The sequence below is a fragment of the Pleuronectes platessa genome, chromosome 13 (genome assembly GCF_947347685.1).
Source record: "Pleuronectes platessa chromosome 13, fPlePla1.1, whole genome shotgun sequence".
NCBI lineage: Eukaryota > Metazoa > Chordata > Actinopteri > Pleuronectiformes > Pleuronectidae > Pleuronectes > Pleuronectes platessa.
Genome location: NC_070638.1, coordinates 1125817 through 1141356, shown reverse-complemented (window position 1 = coordinate 1141356; position 15540 = coordinate 1125817). Strand labels below are relative to the sequence as shown.

Sequence of the window (15540 nt, the reverse complement as noted above, 5' to 3'; positions counted from 1 at the left end):
TGGGCGGAGGAAGCTGTGGGATGAAGCTGGGCGGAGGAAGCTGTGGGAGGAAACTGTGGAAGGAAGCTGTGGGAGGAAACTGGGGAAGGAAGCTGTGGGAGGAAGCTGTGGGAGGAAGCTCTGGCAGGAAGCTGTGGGAGGAAACTGGGCGGAGGAAGCTGTTGGAGGAAGCTGTGGGAGGAAGCTGTGGGAGGAAACTGGGTGGAGGAAGCTGTGGGATGAAGCTGGGCGGAGGAAGCTGTGGGAGGAAGCTGTGGGAGGAAGCTGTGGCAGGAAGCTGTGGGAGGAAACTGGGCAGGGAAGCTGTTGGAGGAAGCTGGGGGAGGAAACTGTGGGAGGAAACTGGGCGGAAACTGGGCGGAGGAAGCTGTGGGATGAAGCTGGGCGGAGGAAGCTGTGGGAGGAAGCTGTGGCAGGAAGCTGTGGGAGGAAGCTCTGGCCGGAATCTGTGGGAGGAAACTGGGCGGAGGAAGCTGTGGGAGGAAACTGGGCGGAGGAAGCTGTGGGAGGAAGCTGGGCGGAGGAAACCAACACACTCACCAATAAAACATGCAAACTCTGACGAACCAGGATTCAAACCTTCAGGCTTTGGGCTGGTGGAGCTAACCACTGCATTACTTTGCTGCCATTAATAAACCTAATGATAAACCTCAGGTTTATGCCACTGTGACACCATTTTCTTTTTAAAGTTTTTTATGACATTTCTTGACCAATCTGTTTGTTCGTCTGTCGTCTCCTCGGCTCAGGATCCGTCTGCAGCAGCTGAGGACACAAGCGATCAGGAAGTGGTTCTGATAAAGGAGGAAGCGGTGAAAACAGACGTGGACGACGATGATGAGGGAGAAGAGGAGCTGCTCAACAAGGGCGGTAAGAGAGGAGACACTGATGATCCACCAGGCTTCAAAATAAAAGCACATCACAGACGTTAACCAAGCAGGAACAAGGGAGGTGAAAGAAGTTTTATCGTAACTGATTCAATGAGAAGATTTTTTATCCAGATAGTGATCAGTTTATGGATCACTTCAGTTCTCTGGACATTAGAGCATCCGAGCCTTGTCAAGTAATAATTAGAAAGTCTATGTCCGTCTATAAAACTGAAAACAGACTCCAGCTGTTTTCATTCTTTCTTTCTTGGTGGGGTTGTGTTTTTACATCTTCTTGACAGCAGCGTGTGTGACTGGTGTCTTCTTTTGAATGTGTTTGTCTGCAGGGCCCGAGGAGCAGCCCTCAGCAGCAGATGACAGTGACCAGGGACCCTCTGGGATGATGATCTCCACCTCAGACATGAGGTTCTGGGATCAGACCAGTAACGGAACGTCAGAACCACCAGTGGACCACAGAGATTCCCTCAGTGCGCCAGGCTCCCCGGGTCCCGCGGAGGTCGCTGACAGCAGCTCATCGGACGTGGTGGTGTTTGACCTGGCATCAGAGTCGGACTGTGACGCTCTGTCCTCGGCCTCGTTGAGGAAGCCCTTCTTGCTCGGGGCGGGGGAAAGTCCTGCCTCGCTGCCTGGGACCTCTGAGCTGAAGCGGGGCGTGTCTCTGATCAGCTCCCTCCCCTACGACACCAAGCTGGACCTCTGCTCCTCATGGCCTGGGCAGGGCCTCCCCAGCATGGTGCCTGTCCCACACCGGCCGTATCTCAAAGCGGACCACCGTCCGACACTCATGGACAAAGTGTGTGACTTGAACGCTGCAGGCTTCCCCTTGACACTGGGCCTAGGCAGCTCCAGACTGGACCCTCTGGACCTGAACAGGTACTGCAGGGACAGACGCTTCATCTGCAGCTACTGCGGGAAGTGCTTCACGTCCTCACGGAGCCTGGAGACACATGTCCGCGTCCACACGGGCGAGCGGCCGTACAGCTGTGCTCAGTGCGGGAAGCGCTTCACGCAGTCGGGTCACCTGAAGACGCACCAGAGCGTCCACACCGGAGAGCGGCCGTTCGCCTGTGAGGATTGTGGGAAAAGATTCGCCGGGAAGCAGAACCTCAGGATCCATCAGCAGAAACACCACCCGACCGAGCAGGGAGGGGCCGCCGCTCAACATCCTGCTGTGATCCGCTGAAACACGCACCGATGGTTCTGTGCTGAGGAAACGACCCTGGACTGTGATGGACCACAACCCCACTGCTCGTTTAACAGAACTCTCTCAACTAGAAGGCCTTTTACAGAGTTTAGAGAAGAACTGCTGCTTTTGCATAGAAAATCTGATCGATAGTAGTGACCGTTTAATTTAGGCTTTAGTTATTTTTAACTCTGATCTGCCTCGGAAACAGAACATTGACTGTGATTTGATGTTGATCAATTCTTACCTCATGAAGACTGTGGAGTGTTCAGATCCCGTCAGGACTCGGGATCGAGAGCTGCCAGATGAAAACAGCTTCCTGTGGAAGAAGCATGTGGATGTTCACTGGGTGTTTATCTGGAATAAAACGTCAGCAAACTGGAATGAACAGTTTCTGTGTATGAGTGACTGAGAATTCTACAAGTTACTGAGTTGTAATAATGATGATGATAATTATTTTGGATGTGGCAATATGCAGTGTAGATCAAATGGATATAAACCCAATACAATAAAAACAGAGATATAAACGTGAACAAACGTGTTTTATGTAGATTTTAATATTTTTAAATTGACTAATGATTAAAAACACACATAGTATTTTGGTGGTTATAAAACGTGTCTCACCGCCACAGGAAGGAAACGTCTGAAACACTCACAGGCGGATTCATTATTTTTACTTTCTATCGTTCTATTTCTTTTTATACCTTATCATTTTCTTAATAAATATGTATGATTATTATTTATTTATTTATATCTAGAATTACTTGACTTCCGTAAATTGACTTGATCTTGATAAACTAACTTGACCTCAAAGCAGAGGGCTCTTATTTTGAAGTATCCGGAAGTGTTATGGGCGGAAACAGGAAACGTCGTCAGCTGTAATTGTCTGTGGTTCCATGAGGACTGACCGGACGGTGTCGGTGTCCTGACGGTTCTCGGAGCGGCTGTGGACCGGAGAGGAGCAGCGGCAGCTCGGCCTGGTTCACCCGGAGCGGCGGCGGGATGTCGGCTCTCACCAGCAGGGCGCTGCAGGAGCAGCTGGCCGCCATCATGGCCGCGCTCACCACGGCTGCGGTGGCGGAGATCTGCGAGCTGGTGGACGAGGGCTACGCGGAGCTGCAGCTGGAGATCCGCCGCAGCCACCGGGAGAACGAGGACCTGAAGCAGAAGCTGCACCTCATCGAGTCCATCGTGCTCCGGGGCGGCGCTGGCGGGGGGAAGGCGCCGGAGCCGGAGCTCCAAGCGGCCGCGGAGTTGTCCCCTGAGGCGGGGACACCTCCGCGGCCGGACGGAGGAGCCGCGGGGCTTCAGCGGGAGGAGGTGAGCACACAGCCGGCGACTCGACTGGGGGGGCCCGGGTGAAACAGCGCTCACATGTAGCCTGTTAGCAGGTCAGAGTAAGAAGACAACACAGCAACACAAGACTATACAAAGATAAACACACAATATAATACAAAAACAATAGTACAACATCAAATTCACTGAGTGAGTGTGTGGGGGGGTGGGGGGGGGGCACAAACCTCTGTGGTGACAAAGTGCGGACACACACGATGAAGACACGAAGAAGTGCAGAGAGTTTGTTGTGATCAGAGCTGACGACGTGTCAGGTGATGTAAACATGTTTACATCACGTGTGTCACTTCCTGTGTGTGTCTGCTGCTCCACCTCTCACCTGAACCATGAGGAGGATCTGATGCTGAACGAGTCTGTGCAGAAACACAAATGTCCAGATATAATAAATGTGTTGTGATTGATCTCCACAGCTTCCAGAGGTGGTGCTGATCAAAGACGAAGACTCGGACAGTGACGACACCTTTGAGGAAGGTGAGTTTCTCCGCCTCTGGATCCGGACTGTAAATAAGGTCCAGGTTATGTTCCTGCTACACTGGAGTGCTTCAGCTGCACTGGTTCGTTAACTGGTAACTCGTGAGAGGTGCTGGTTCCACTGCAGAGGCTTCAGCTAAATACATGCAGGTTGTCCGTAGGGAATTGATGGATAAATACCAATAGACGGCAAATTCAAAGAAGGATGATGATTTTCCTGATTTGTTTATAAACCAATGGTGAACAATATATTTTTTTACAATGCAGATAACAAACCGATGGCTGTGGCCATTTCAACTCCAGTGGGCCGAAGCGTGAAGAGACGCTGGCCGGGACACGAAGACACGGAGAGGCAGTCGTCCTCCGAGCAGCTCACCCTGAAAACCTCCAACCTGACCGCGGGGGCGCCGAAGACGGGCGTGGTGGTCTACTCTCTGGACTCCCCCCGCAGCGAGCCGGGCTGCTCCGGGCAGTTTGTCGGCGAGGAGGTGAAGGCTGACTCCTCCCACATGGACCCAGACGTCCACCTGCTCCACCAGGAGCGCTCGATGATTTCTCCGACCTCAAACCGACAGACTTATTTTGGGAGCAGCTCTCTGATCGAGTCTCCGACCAACAGAGCGGAAATGGATCTCAGTCTCACGTGGTCCAAACACTCAAAGGGTCAGATGCCGTTTCCTCAGTTTCAGCAGAATGAAAACGTGGACGGTGACGGTTTCGGGCTGAAGCTGATCAGCGTTTCGGGATCGACCTCCACCGACTGCCAACTCTCTGAGAGCAGCAACTCTGCGTTTGAGTACGAGGACGCTGACATGATGAACTTCACCCTCTACAGGGACCCGTCAGGTCCGTCCCAGGCCGGGCAGCCGAGCAGCGACTGCTCAGGGAAGCGCTTCATCTGCTCCATCTGCAGCAAGACGTACGCCACGTCCCAGAACCTAGAAGTCCACATGCGCATCCACACGGGAGTGAGGCCCTTCATCTGCTCTCAGTGCGGCAAGAGGTTCACCCAGTCGGCTCACCTGAAGTCGCACCTGAGCGTGCACTCCGGAGAGCGGCCGTACGCGTGCACCTTCTGCTCCCGGAGCTTCATCGTCAAGTACAGCCTCAAGTTACACATGAAGAAATGTCACCCAGCCGCCCAAGGGAATGAGTGTGATCTGTAAATACAACGTTTTAAAGATCAGTTATTGAATGGTGCAGGAGCTAAATGAGCCCCGGTGGTTTTCACCTAATAATCATTTGGCATCATGAAGAAATAATTGTTATTATTTTACCAGAAAAACTCCCAAATATTTGATGGTTCATCATTTTTCTTTTAACACGATGATACTGAATGATTGGTTTTGCCATTTTTAAGACATAACATGTTATTTATCTGATGCTTTTATCCAAAGCGACTTACAATTAGTTCATTCAACGTTTATGAGCAGCCAGTCAGGGTTCAGCATCTTGCTCAAGGACACTTCGGCATGCAGGTGGGGAAGACTGGGCTCGAACCACCATTCTTCTGGCTGGAGGACGATCACTCTAGCCCCTCAGCCACAAAGCCCCATTTGTTTTATAGAATTCTTTTTGAAGAGAATCTCGAGTTTAGAGTATCTCATTCTTATTTTAGAGTGACACTTCAAAGTTTAACTTTTGTGTACAGATTAAAGTGTTTTATATAAAAGGCTGAATGTTGTGTAAAGAGCTAAATACATAACTGCAGTCGGCCTTTCCTGTTAATAAAGAATGGAATCGTTTTGTATTGGTTAATGTGTTTGTTGAAGGTGAATTCAAATTTCACTTGAGGAATTTAAGATATAAAAATGTCCAATGTTGTAGTTTGTTATTAAACTTTGTTGTTGAAGCAGTTATCTTCTTTTTTTCTTGTAGGATTAAAATGTTTTCTAGAGAAATCAGACGAGAAAAGTTTTGTTTTATTGTGATGATATAATTTGCTCTTTATCCAAAATAAGTTTGAGTTTTTTTCAGCTCATCAGATAATAAACTACTGACGGTGTCTCGGTTTAAACTTTATATTTCATGAAGTATGATTCTCTGTGCGTGATGTGTGATTAACACTTTCATGTTAGAGGCCTGTGCTTTATTTTGAAACATGACTGTTCCACAGAAATGGGATAAAATGTATATAATATATATATATATAGATTCGACTAAGACGTGGAAAACTAAGACATGATCACAAAACGAAAATAAGTAATTAATAAAAAGTAAAATAACCCAAATGATCTTGTTTCTTAACTCTTGATTTCTACATGTTTTCATTAATGACAGTAAACACGTTTTTATAGATTATTTTTTGAAGACGATCATGGCTTCGGATCCAACGTGAGAATGACGTCACTTGGTATTTGACACGTTCAGGTGAGACGTGTTTTTGTCGCACATGCGCGCTCTGACTCGGCTTCCGTAGTGATCGAGTGTTTTGTTTGTGTCCGCCGCGTCACTTCCGGGTTAGAGTGGGATCCGTTCACGCCGGGTGGGAACAAACCTCCACATCGAACACGCACAGCGAGCGCGTGAGGTCTCGTGCTCTGTAACCGCCACGAGCCTGAGCCTTTGGATCGCGTTTAGCCGACGACGCACGCGCAGGGTGGAGACATGTCGGCCGCCTTGCACGCGCAGCTGGCCGCCGTCATGGAGGTGCTGGCTAACGCGGCGGTGGCGGAGATCTGCGAGCTGGTGGACGGAGGCTACTCGCTGCTGCAGCTCGAGATCTCGCGGAGCCGCAAAGAAAACGAGGCGCTGCGCCGGAAGCTGCGGCTCGTGGAGCTGCGCGCCGCCCGCGCGACAGCACTGCGCGCCGCCATCGGGGCCGCGTGCGGCGCCGCGCTGCCGCATGCGAGAGGCCGCGCCAGAGCTCCGCCGCCTGCTCGTCCCCATGGCAACGACCCGAGGCGGAACCGAGCACCAGGTAAAGGTTCGAATCCGCTGCGAGAAAAAAACACGCTAAGAACCGTTAGAAAATAACACGTCATAAAGCATTAGAAAAAAAACTTTCAATAAAACACGCTAGAAATAGTTGCAAAAGAAAATGTTACAAAAATAGTTAATAACAGATACAAAAAGGTGTTACTAAATAAACATTACACAACCATCACAGAACTGTTAAAAAGCGTGAACAATGTCGGTAACGCACCTTGACGTAGGTTTCCAACCAACAACAAACCAATAATTGCAATACGCAGTGGATAGAGCGACATTCTCAGTTGTGTTTACGTAGCTTCCGGAAAAACTTCAAGTTGGTCAAAGATTTTTCGCAAAAGTAGAATTTTTCTTTACGCTAAACAGTCACAACAATGTGAGCTAACATCGTAAAGACGACACGAGGTAGGAGGATGAGCATCGTGAGAGAAAATAGTGAATAATGTTCGTATCGTGAATCTGATGTCCTGGGTTGAAGAAGAACACGAGACCCGGTTCAAAGCTGGAGATTGTTTTCAACACAAATATCTTGTTGTCTCTATTTCATATGAAACACTGTGAATGATATCATTTATCGTTATATGATAATAATATGAATGCAGTGAACTTACCCTGTTGTATCACACATTCTCTCGTCCTTTAAGAAGAGCTCCTTCACTTCCTGTGTGCATTGCATTGTGGGACAATAACCATCAAAAAGTGAACATGAATCAAAAGAGACTAAAGTAATTTGTCAGTTAGTGTTTGGAATCAGATTTAGTAAAATGTTTCCCTCACGTTCTCACTTCACTGACACTGTCCTCCAGGTGAAGTGCTGGTGTCGGGGGGGTTTTCTCAGGAAGCCTCTGGACAGGACACCGCTCCAGTGACGGTAGGTAGCAGAGTTCCTTCTTCACCTCCTCCTCTCCTCACACCTCCTTCACCCGTTTCTCCTCCCTCTCTCCGCCGGTCGCAGCCGGCTGCTGCTGAGTCGGTCGTCCTGTCGGTGTCGGTGATCAAAGTGGAGGACGACAGTGAGGACGAGTCCTGGTCCCAGTCCCAGCAGAGCAGTGAGTTCACTTTAATACATCAACAGGGAACATGCAGCCTATGACTCTAGATAAACATGGACGACCTCTCCACTTCCTCCTGTTGAACGTGTCGTCATATTGTGGTGATGACGTCATTAGGAGTCAGTCTCAGCTGTCAATCACCACCTGTCAGCCTGTTTTTATATCATCAAAAGTAATTAAAACCAAACTGATCAGAAACAACTTGAACAAACATAAGAAGGACCTGAAATGACAGAAACCATCTTTACAAACTATTACTTCCATAACCTTACTCCTCATGACCTTCCATGCAGAGCACTCTGCTGTGGGGACTCAAATCAAGCGCTCCCCACACAGACACAAAAGAAGCACATTCTCTACACAGAAAAAATCATATTGTAATAGAACGTAAATGAGATTTCTATTTGAACTTAACTAGAAATTGGGAAAACTAAGGATTCTAAGGAAAACTTTGATTCTAGACGAGGGCAACTGATCTTTAGTTGTATAGTTTTATTGTGAAGGGGGAGCGGGCCAGGTTCACTTCCTGTTGGGTCAACATTTTTAAACTGGTAAACGTCCACTCCATTTTCTGATTCTCTTTCTCTGCAGCAGTTTTTTGTCGAGCTGTTGAAGAACAGAAGACAGCGACAGAACCTTTCCACCCGCTGACCGAACAGGAAGCGGCAGGCGGAGGACCAAACACCCTGAACTCCAGCCGGGGGCTCGAACCCGCCGGTTACGGATGTCTGATGTACGAGCCACAGCTCCAACATGGCCCCCGCGCTACCCAGAATCCCCTGAGTGAGAGTCCCGGCTGCTCGTACGTACTGAACACCAGTGAGCTGAGTGTCTCCGGTTCCGGCAGCAGCAGCTTTACTTTCAACGCCAGTGAGACGAGCCCGTCTGCAGCAGAGCTCCAGCAGCCCGCAGCGTTCATAGACAACCAGCAGAGGGCGCCACTAGCCACCGACGAGCCTCAACAGCCAGTGAGAACAGAGGTGACGGAGAGACGGGCTGCTTCCCTCAGGAGGGACAGGTGGAGACATCAGGGCCGGGTCAGCAGGGCTGCCATCCAGGGTGGAGAGGACGGCGGGGGGAATTCGTTTGTGTGTAACTGCTGCGGTAAAACTCTGGCCTGCCTGAAGAACCTAAAGATCCACATGAGGGTCCACACGGGCGAGAAGCCTTTTGTCTGCTCGCTCTGCGGCAAGCGCTTCTCCGACTCCAGCAACTTGAAACGCCACCAGAGCGTCCACACCGGAGAGAAGCGCTACGGCTGCGTCCACTGCGGCAAACGCTTCGCCCAGTCGGGCTCCCTGAAGGTCCACATGACCGTCCACACCGACTGTAAACAGTTCAAGTGCTGGTACTGTGGCAAGACGTTTATATCAGGCGGCCACCTGCGACGACACATCACTGTCCATGCAGGAGACAAACGAGGGCCGCCCACATAACAGGGACATCGATGGAGGGGGGGTTAAAGGTCGGGGGTCAGATCCCAGTGGAGCCACATGTGCAGTGAATGGACAAAACAACAGACCAGACCTGAGCCGCTGTACCAAGGTCCCGCCCATGCACATGTTCTACCTATCAGGACTCAGTCTCAGCTGTCAATCATGATATCTCAGCCTGTTTTTATCAACTGATCTGAACCACTTGAACAAAGCTCGGTGAAATAAGAACGACGTGAACTGACAGAAACTTTTATTTAAAGTCCTCCATCAGCTAACATGGAGGAGGCTGGGTTAATGACCTGTGTTGCTGCAGCCACAAGGGGGCGATGGACATGTTTTAGCTTCACCTTTGCTCTGGAGGAACTGAAGTACAGAGGTCACAGAAATACACTGGTTTCCTTTTAACAAGGTTTTAATACATGATAAACAAAACAATGCACCAAGTACTGTAAATGTTAAATCCCAAAACCCAGCGCCATCAACAGGCCAACAGAGGAACTACTGCCGTTTGTTCATTTAGACAATTTACCGATTGAAGCACAGCGATCAACACTGCAGTCGGATTTCATAAGTGAATATTTTGGTGATTTCTGTCATCAGAATTGTTTCAATTTCAAATTAAAATCCAGTTTACGGTTTTCAGAGCAGAGACTTTACATGGACACAGAAGAGAGGAATTCAAATGAACAGTTATAATAAGTGTTGTCACAGGAAGATAATAATATTTCAGACACTATGTACAGGATCAGTAACAACAATCAGATCAAAATTCATAATAAATGTCTTTCAGGAAACTTCAGGAATTTCTTGTCTTTTGCAGTAAATTAAATATTTTACATTTTAAAAAGTGTTGAATAGAAAAAAAAAACATTCAACTTTGATCATTTAAAGCTGCATTAATTGACTGTTGGCCACCGGGGGGCAGCAGATACAAGAAACAACATGAGACAGTTGCATGTTTGTCACATTAGGCAGTGAACTGGTTCATGCCCAGTGTTCCCACTCTTTAGCTCCGGGTTTAGTCTCCACCTCCTCAAAAAAACTCCGGACTCATAGTTTTGGCTGTAAAACTAAAACCAGGAGCTGAAAGAAGCTGAAGGTTCATTCATATAAAACATTTGCAGCTTTAAATGCAAAGATATGCAAATTCATGCAGAGCATTAGTAAAAATATCGTTATATAGATTTTTAAACATTGATATAGTGATAGCATTTCCTGAATATTCAGATTTCAACCGATTTGGCACTTTGAGTGAATAAATACACAAACACACATCAGTCAATGTAGAAACTCACATTGAGTTTTAAAGGCCCGTTGTTTGGTACGATTAAAAAAAGCAGCAAACTTGTCTTGATCAAATTCAACCGTGAAAAACCAAGTAGAGAAGTTCAGGTTGGACTCTTCGTGTTGCAGATGCTGCGTTCAGGTCACGTGGACAAATTCCCACGGTGATGATTTGTAAGAATTCACATCAACGGTGGACTTACATGAAATCAAATTTGGGTTTAATCAGGTTCAATGACAAACTTTGGTTGGTGGTGTTTGACTTTTCAAACGATTCTGAGTAAATATAAAATCTTTATTGACCTTTGAACAGTAGAAGTCAGAAATGGTGGTAAATCCCATGTGAGCGAAACGCAGCGTCTGAACAGAAATGAAGTTTCCTTCAGTTGAACGTATCAAATCGTAACGTGATTGAAAGTATTAATCTTCATAAAGTCCAGAACCTTATAAAGCCACTCGGCACAGAGCTTGTTAGTTTGGTCCCAGCTTCACTTCTACACTCGTTTTCATGATGAAGACACTGGACACTTTTTGATGACTAATCATTTTCAATGACAGGATGAATCCAACAAAGGTCAAATCCCTGATTTTGTGTTTTTTCTCTCCCAGCTCATTGCTGAGGTTTTAAAACTCACCTCACTCAATCGAGTGTTTTCTTTAATTATTGCTTCATCTGAAATCCCTGCATCACATCTGAACAAGAAGGAGCCTTCACACTGACCTGTTTACCACTGGACTCATGAATAAATGCTGATGGGCTTTTTTGTCCTGCCTGGGATGTTAAGTTTTGTCAAAAGTTAACTATGAATTTTCAGTTTCGCACTAAAATCCGACCTGATGCAGTTTTAAAGCAACACGATGCAACTTTAACCCTTTAAAGCAGCAGCTTGATTAAAGTGACTTTGATGGTTCAGTGACCTTGAATATGGAGAATGGTCCCGAATCCACTAACCTGAATTAAACAAGCAGTGATTCAAAGATCAGGTGCTATGACATTTAGAATAGGTGTCCCACAAGGCTCTGTCCTCGGGCCCTGCTCTATTCACTGCTTCACTTTGTTTTACATTAAACCATCAGCTTGATTAAAGTGAGTTTGATGATTGAGTGTAAATATGGAGAATGATCACTATCCCTCATCCCTAGATAAACTAGAACGTTTTGTGCGTTTGTGTTTTTTTAAATAGACGTGAAGCTTCACTGTTGTTTCTCTTCTTTTGTTTTGCTGGAGAATTTCTTCTCAGACACTGAACATCTGACGTTTTGTCACTTTGGACCCAAACAAGTTCAGCTAAGATCAACAGAATATGTGTTTACATTCTTTTAAAAATACATCAGTGACATTCGGATTATTATTAATCATCTCCCGTCTAAACTACAGAGACTCGTGTCTCCATGTTGATCGAGTTCCTTCATCATTTCATCAGAAACAAACTGTCAAACTGATTCAGCTTCTCCTGGTTCATCGTTTCCAATTTTTTAACAGTTTCATGTTCAATTGGATTTTTCTCTGGCGTCCACCTGACTTTAATATTCAGAGACCTTCAGGGAGGACTTGATATCAAATATGAAACAACATCACACTGATTTTTCCAGCGTTTTTCTTTTGAATTTAAAGCTTAAATCTAAAAGTTTTTGTTTCATTTCGGATCCTCTTAGGTTTCACAGTCAAACAGTTGTTGCTATGTAATGTTTTCCGGAGCTCAGAATAACTTGGTCTTTTAAGAGCAACTCACATGCAAACATTTAGTGAAAGGATAAATATTTTGTCAGAGTTTCCATCAGAACTTCTCCTCTTTCTCTCCTCCAGTTTGAAATGATCTTCCGTGTCTTCGTTTACTCATTTCTGGATGTGATGTCCTGAGAAACAGAATTAGGAGAAAGCGTTAACGTTAGGTCTTCGCCGGCAGTCGATGGAATGGAGAGACACTTTAGTTTTTTGACTCTCACCTCCGTCTTCGCCCTCCTCCACTCGCCCATCGGCCCCGACTTCGTCAGGACTGAAAGACACAAAACTACGAATAAAAAACTTTTCCTTTCAAACATCTCAGTGTGAAAAGTTTTTGAAAGCTGATATTGAAGATTTCAAAAGGAAATAAATCGTTCTTAAATCTGCAGTTGACAGATAAAAAAGTTACAAATAATGAAGTATAATGAATTTCATTTTCTCGGGACACACGAGCTCATGAAAACTTTGCTGCTTTAAAATAAATATCGAATGGATCAAACAACAAAATTAATATTAACAACTAGCATCTGTGTGAGTTTGTGATACTTACACATAAAAGTTGTGATCGTCATGAACACGGTTGAAGTAACAGTCGAGCTCCACCACAAACACCTGCAGCCAAGGAAAAACAAATTCTGTCAAAAAACATTCAAAACAAATCATGAAGTTTAACTAAATAAATCCTGTGGTGCCAGCCTCTCTTCCTGCAACGCCGAGGGGAGAACCCTGGCTGCTCCAGCTCAAATCTTCTCTTCGCATCCAACTCTTGGAGAGGAGCGCAAAGGTGCAGCTTCCAGCTCATCTCATCAAGGAAACCTCTCAAATTTAACTTTACCAAACTGCTAGCAGCGACTCGATGTCCTGCAGGAGAACTTCAACCAGCGACTGAGACCCACAGCTCAACAGAACCACAAAGGCAAAAACCTTACGACCAGCCAGAAGACTTCACAGAACTGCGAACGGAACCGCCACTTCCTTTCCCCCTTTTCCTCGGATGGGTAACACAACTGGGCTTAATAATTATATGAGGCTAAGAAAGACTGTTTATTCGATTCTGTGTGATGTTTATGAGTTTGATATGTGTGTGATATTTTGGGTTATGAGTTATTCGAAAGTAAAGGTTAGTTTGTAATGCTCTTCACTGTCTTTCTTTTATCATTTCAGTGTACACTCTTTGTCTAACTTAGCACCAACACAGACACATATCTCTTCACCTAATTAAATCTTCCCCCGCTACCGGTCTTAAAACCACTTCAGAAAGAGGGGGGGCCGTTCACTTTAGGGTAACCAGCGACCATCTTGAAAGCATGCTGAGGAAGGTGTGAACTTTTGGTCAGCCGCCATCTTGGGAGCACTCCGATTTACATAGACACACACACTCACATACACATCTTTGTGTAGCTGGCACGTTGTTAGTAATTTGTGTTTTTATGCTTTATTACTTTATTTTCAAAATCAATGTTTTTCTTTCACAAATGTTCTTTCATTAATGTTGCATAAATAAATTTTGCCAACCTCTACACTGTTAGGGACTCCATAACCTTCACTGTCATTGTATAATATTTAATAGTGAATATTGAGATTTCTAATTGACCTAGATCTATATGAGACTGATCTTTACATTTGATTGGTGGTCCCTGATACCAGGTTGGTGCCCCGTCGTTCTTCAGATATCGTGTTCACAATCAGACGGTCGACCTGGAACGCCTCTGCTCAGTGGCTGTTACCGTCACATGGATATACAAAGTTTTACCTCGAGTAAAGAGTTGAGAAGATGAAGACGGAGAAGAGGAGGAGGAGAAAGGCCTTCATCGTTAACCCTGAAACAAAATTAGAAACACAATCACGTCAGATCTGAGCCGATGTCCCTGAAGAACAAGCTAACGTGTCAATTATCATTTCTCAGAATCATCAGCATCTTCGTTGCTTCATTAAACCAGAATCTGAGTTTGAGAATGAAACGAAAAACAAGGAAAGTAGAAAACTTGATGGAACGAATTAATCTACTGTTGATCTGACTTCTGACACATGGCCCCGCCCACTAGTGTGAATTCAGGACAAACTGCAGCGACACAGATTCAAAACAATAACACCGATGCTGACCCGTGTGCTCAGGTGACGCCTGACAGCAGCAGGCATTGGTGAAGAGAGCAGAGGTGGGCGGGACCTCTGACAGTCCACCCGATGACTGGGCGAACTGCTCCTTTGATTGACAGATCTCAGAGCAAATCTCCTCCTGGACGAGCAGCCTCGGGGGCGGAGACACTTTGTCAGGACAGGATGGGATCTCTGTCGGGTCTGAGAGGAGAAAATGTCTTGTTAGAAATGTTCTGGTTCATGAACCATGTGGAATCATGTGAGGCTGAACTTTACCGTAAGTGAAGCTGCGGCTCTCTTCCAGCTCGGTGCTGCCCAACCCGACCCAGGAGGACTCGTCCAGGAGGACCTGCTGGCTGCTCGTGGCCCAGGTGGGACCCTGCTCGTCTTCTCGGTCCTGGTCCCGGTTCTGGTTTGGTCCCGTTCCGAAGACGCCTCTGAAGACTTTCTCACCCAGCCACGACTGGCAGCTCTCTGTGACGTCACTGAGGAGGCGGGCCAGCGAGCTGCGAGGCCTCCGTCTACGGCGGAAAACCCTGAGAAGAAGAAATTTAAATCATGAGCAGTGATGATGTCGTTGTTAATCTGATTCATCTACTCTTGATGTTCCCATGTTGTGTTTACAGCCTGAGAGCTGATGGGAACCATATGTGTTGAGTGGAAACTCTTCTCTTCTCCTCGTGGCCCCTGAAAGCAGCATCAGTGTTAAAGGAGTGAACAAACACACACAGATTTAAATCTCTCTTCACTGAGACTTTAAACTGCAACTTGTGTTGGGATTTTAAATTTTAGCTTGTCTGTGTGTGTGTTTCTTAAAATGTTAAAGATAGGAGGGTGGGAGAAGAAGCAGTTTGGGTCAGATATAAGGCCTTCACACAAATGATTTCTAATAACCCTTTCTTCTTGAAATTAGCTAGAAACGCTGGTCAGTCTCACACCTGTCTTGATAAAAGGTCTGAGAGGCCTCAGGAAACGCTCGATCAAAGACGAGATTAAAGTTCTTTAATGCGCTAAAGAACTTTAATGACTTTACTGGAAACTCATATTACAACCTGTGCTGTTGTGAGCTGAATGTGACCGTTCCCAGTGCAATTATTCACTTTGAAATGTGACAACACAGATA

The 15540-nt window shown here is 46.3% G+C and overlaps 3 protein-coding genes across 4 annotated transcripts; all 3 read left to right on the top strand.

Annotated features, from left to right (window-relative positions):
• Positions 1 to 616: 616 nt before the first annotated feature.
• si:dkey-7l6.3 (zinc finger protein 467) lies at positions 617 to 2451 on the top strand. Its single transcript, XM_053438151.1, has 2 exons — positions 617 to 867; positions 1211 to 2451. Exons 1-2 carry the CDS (start codon positions 696 to 698, stop codon positions 2065 to 2067), a joined length of 1029 nt encoding a protein of 342 aa, XP_053294126.1. The 5' UTR covers positions 617 to 695; the 3' UTR covers positions 2068 to 2451.
• A 666-nt stretch (positions 2452 to 3117) lies between these two features.
• LOC128454459 (myoneurin) lies at positions 3118 to 6122 on the top strand. Its single transcript, XM_053437863.1, has 3 exons — positions 3118 to 3387; positions 3831 to 3891; positions 4159 to 6122. Exons 1-3 carry the CDS (start codon positions 3118 to 3120, stop codon positions 5055 to 5057), a joined length of 1230 nt encoding a protein of 409 aa, XP_053293838.1. The 3' UTR covers positions 5058 to 6122.
• A 711-nt stretch (positions 6123 to 6833) lies between these two features.
• LOC128454681 (zinc finger protein 510) lies at positions 6834 to 11378 on the top strand. Of its 2 annotated transcripts, XM_053438162.1 has the most exons (3): positions 6834 to 7693; positions 7778 to 7871; positions 8466 to 11378. In XM_053438162.1, exon 3 carries the CDS (start codon positions 8606 to 8608, stop codon positions 9308 to 9310), a length of 705 nt encoding a protein of 234 aa, XP_053294137.1. In that variant the 5' UTR covers positions 6834 to 7693; positions 7778 to 7871; positions 8466 to 8605; the 3' UTR covers positions 9311 to 11378. The 2 variants fall into 2 exon arrangements, with proteins under 2 accessions (XP_053294137.1, XP_053294136.1); XM_053438161.1 differs by having other exon boundaries at positions 6834 to 7871.
• The last annotated feature ends 4162 nt before the right edge of the window (positions 11379 to 15540 follow it).

Bases quoted from the DNA above. Each gene is read 5' to 3' on its own strand.
- LOC128454459 (XM_053437863.1), top strand. From the start codon at position 3,118: ATGGCCGCGCTCACCACGGCTGCGGTGGCGGAGATCTGCGAGCTGGTG. The intron at 3,388-3,830 runs GTGAGCACACAG...TGATCTCCACAG, and splicing joins CGGGGCTTCAGCGGGAGGAG to CTTCCAGAGGTGGTGCTGAT. The intron at 3,892-4,158 runs GTGAGTTTCTCC...TTTACAATGCAG, and splicing joins TGACGACACCTTTGAGGAAG to ATAACAAACCGATGGCTGTG.
- LOC128454681 (XM_053438162.1), top strand. From the start codon at position 8,606: ATGTACGAGCCACAGCTCCAACATGGCCCCCGCGCTACCCAGAATCCC.
- si:dkey-7l6.3 (XM_053438151.1), top strand. From the start codon at position 696: ATGACATTTCTTGACCAATCTGTTTGTTCGTCTGTCGTCTCCTCGGCT. The intron at 868-1,210 runs GTAAGAGAGGAG...GTTTGTCTGCAG, and splicing joins GGAGCTGCTCAACAAGGGCG to GGCCCGAGGAGCAGCCCTCA.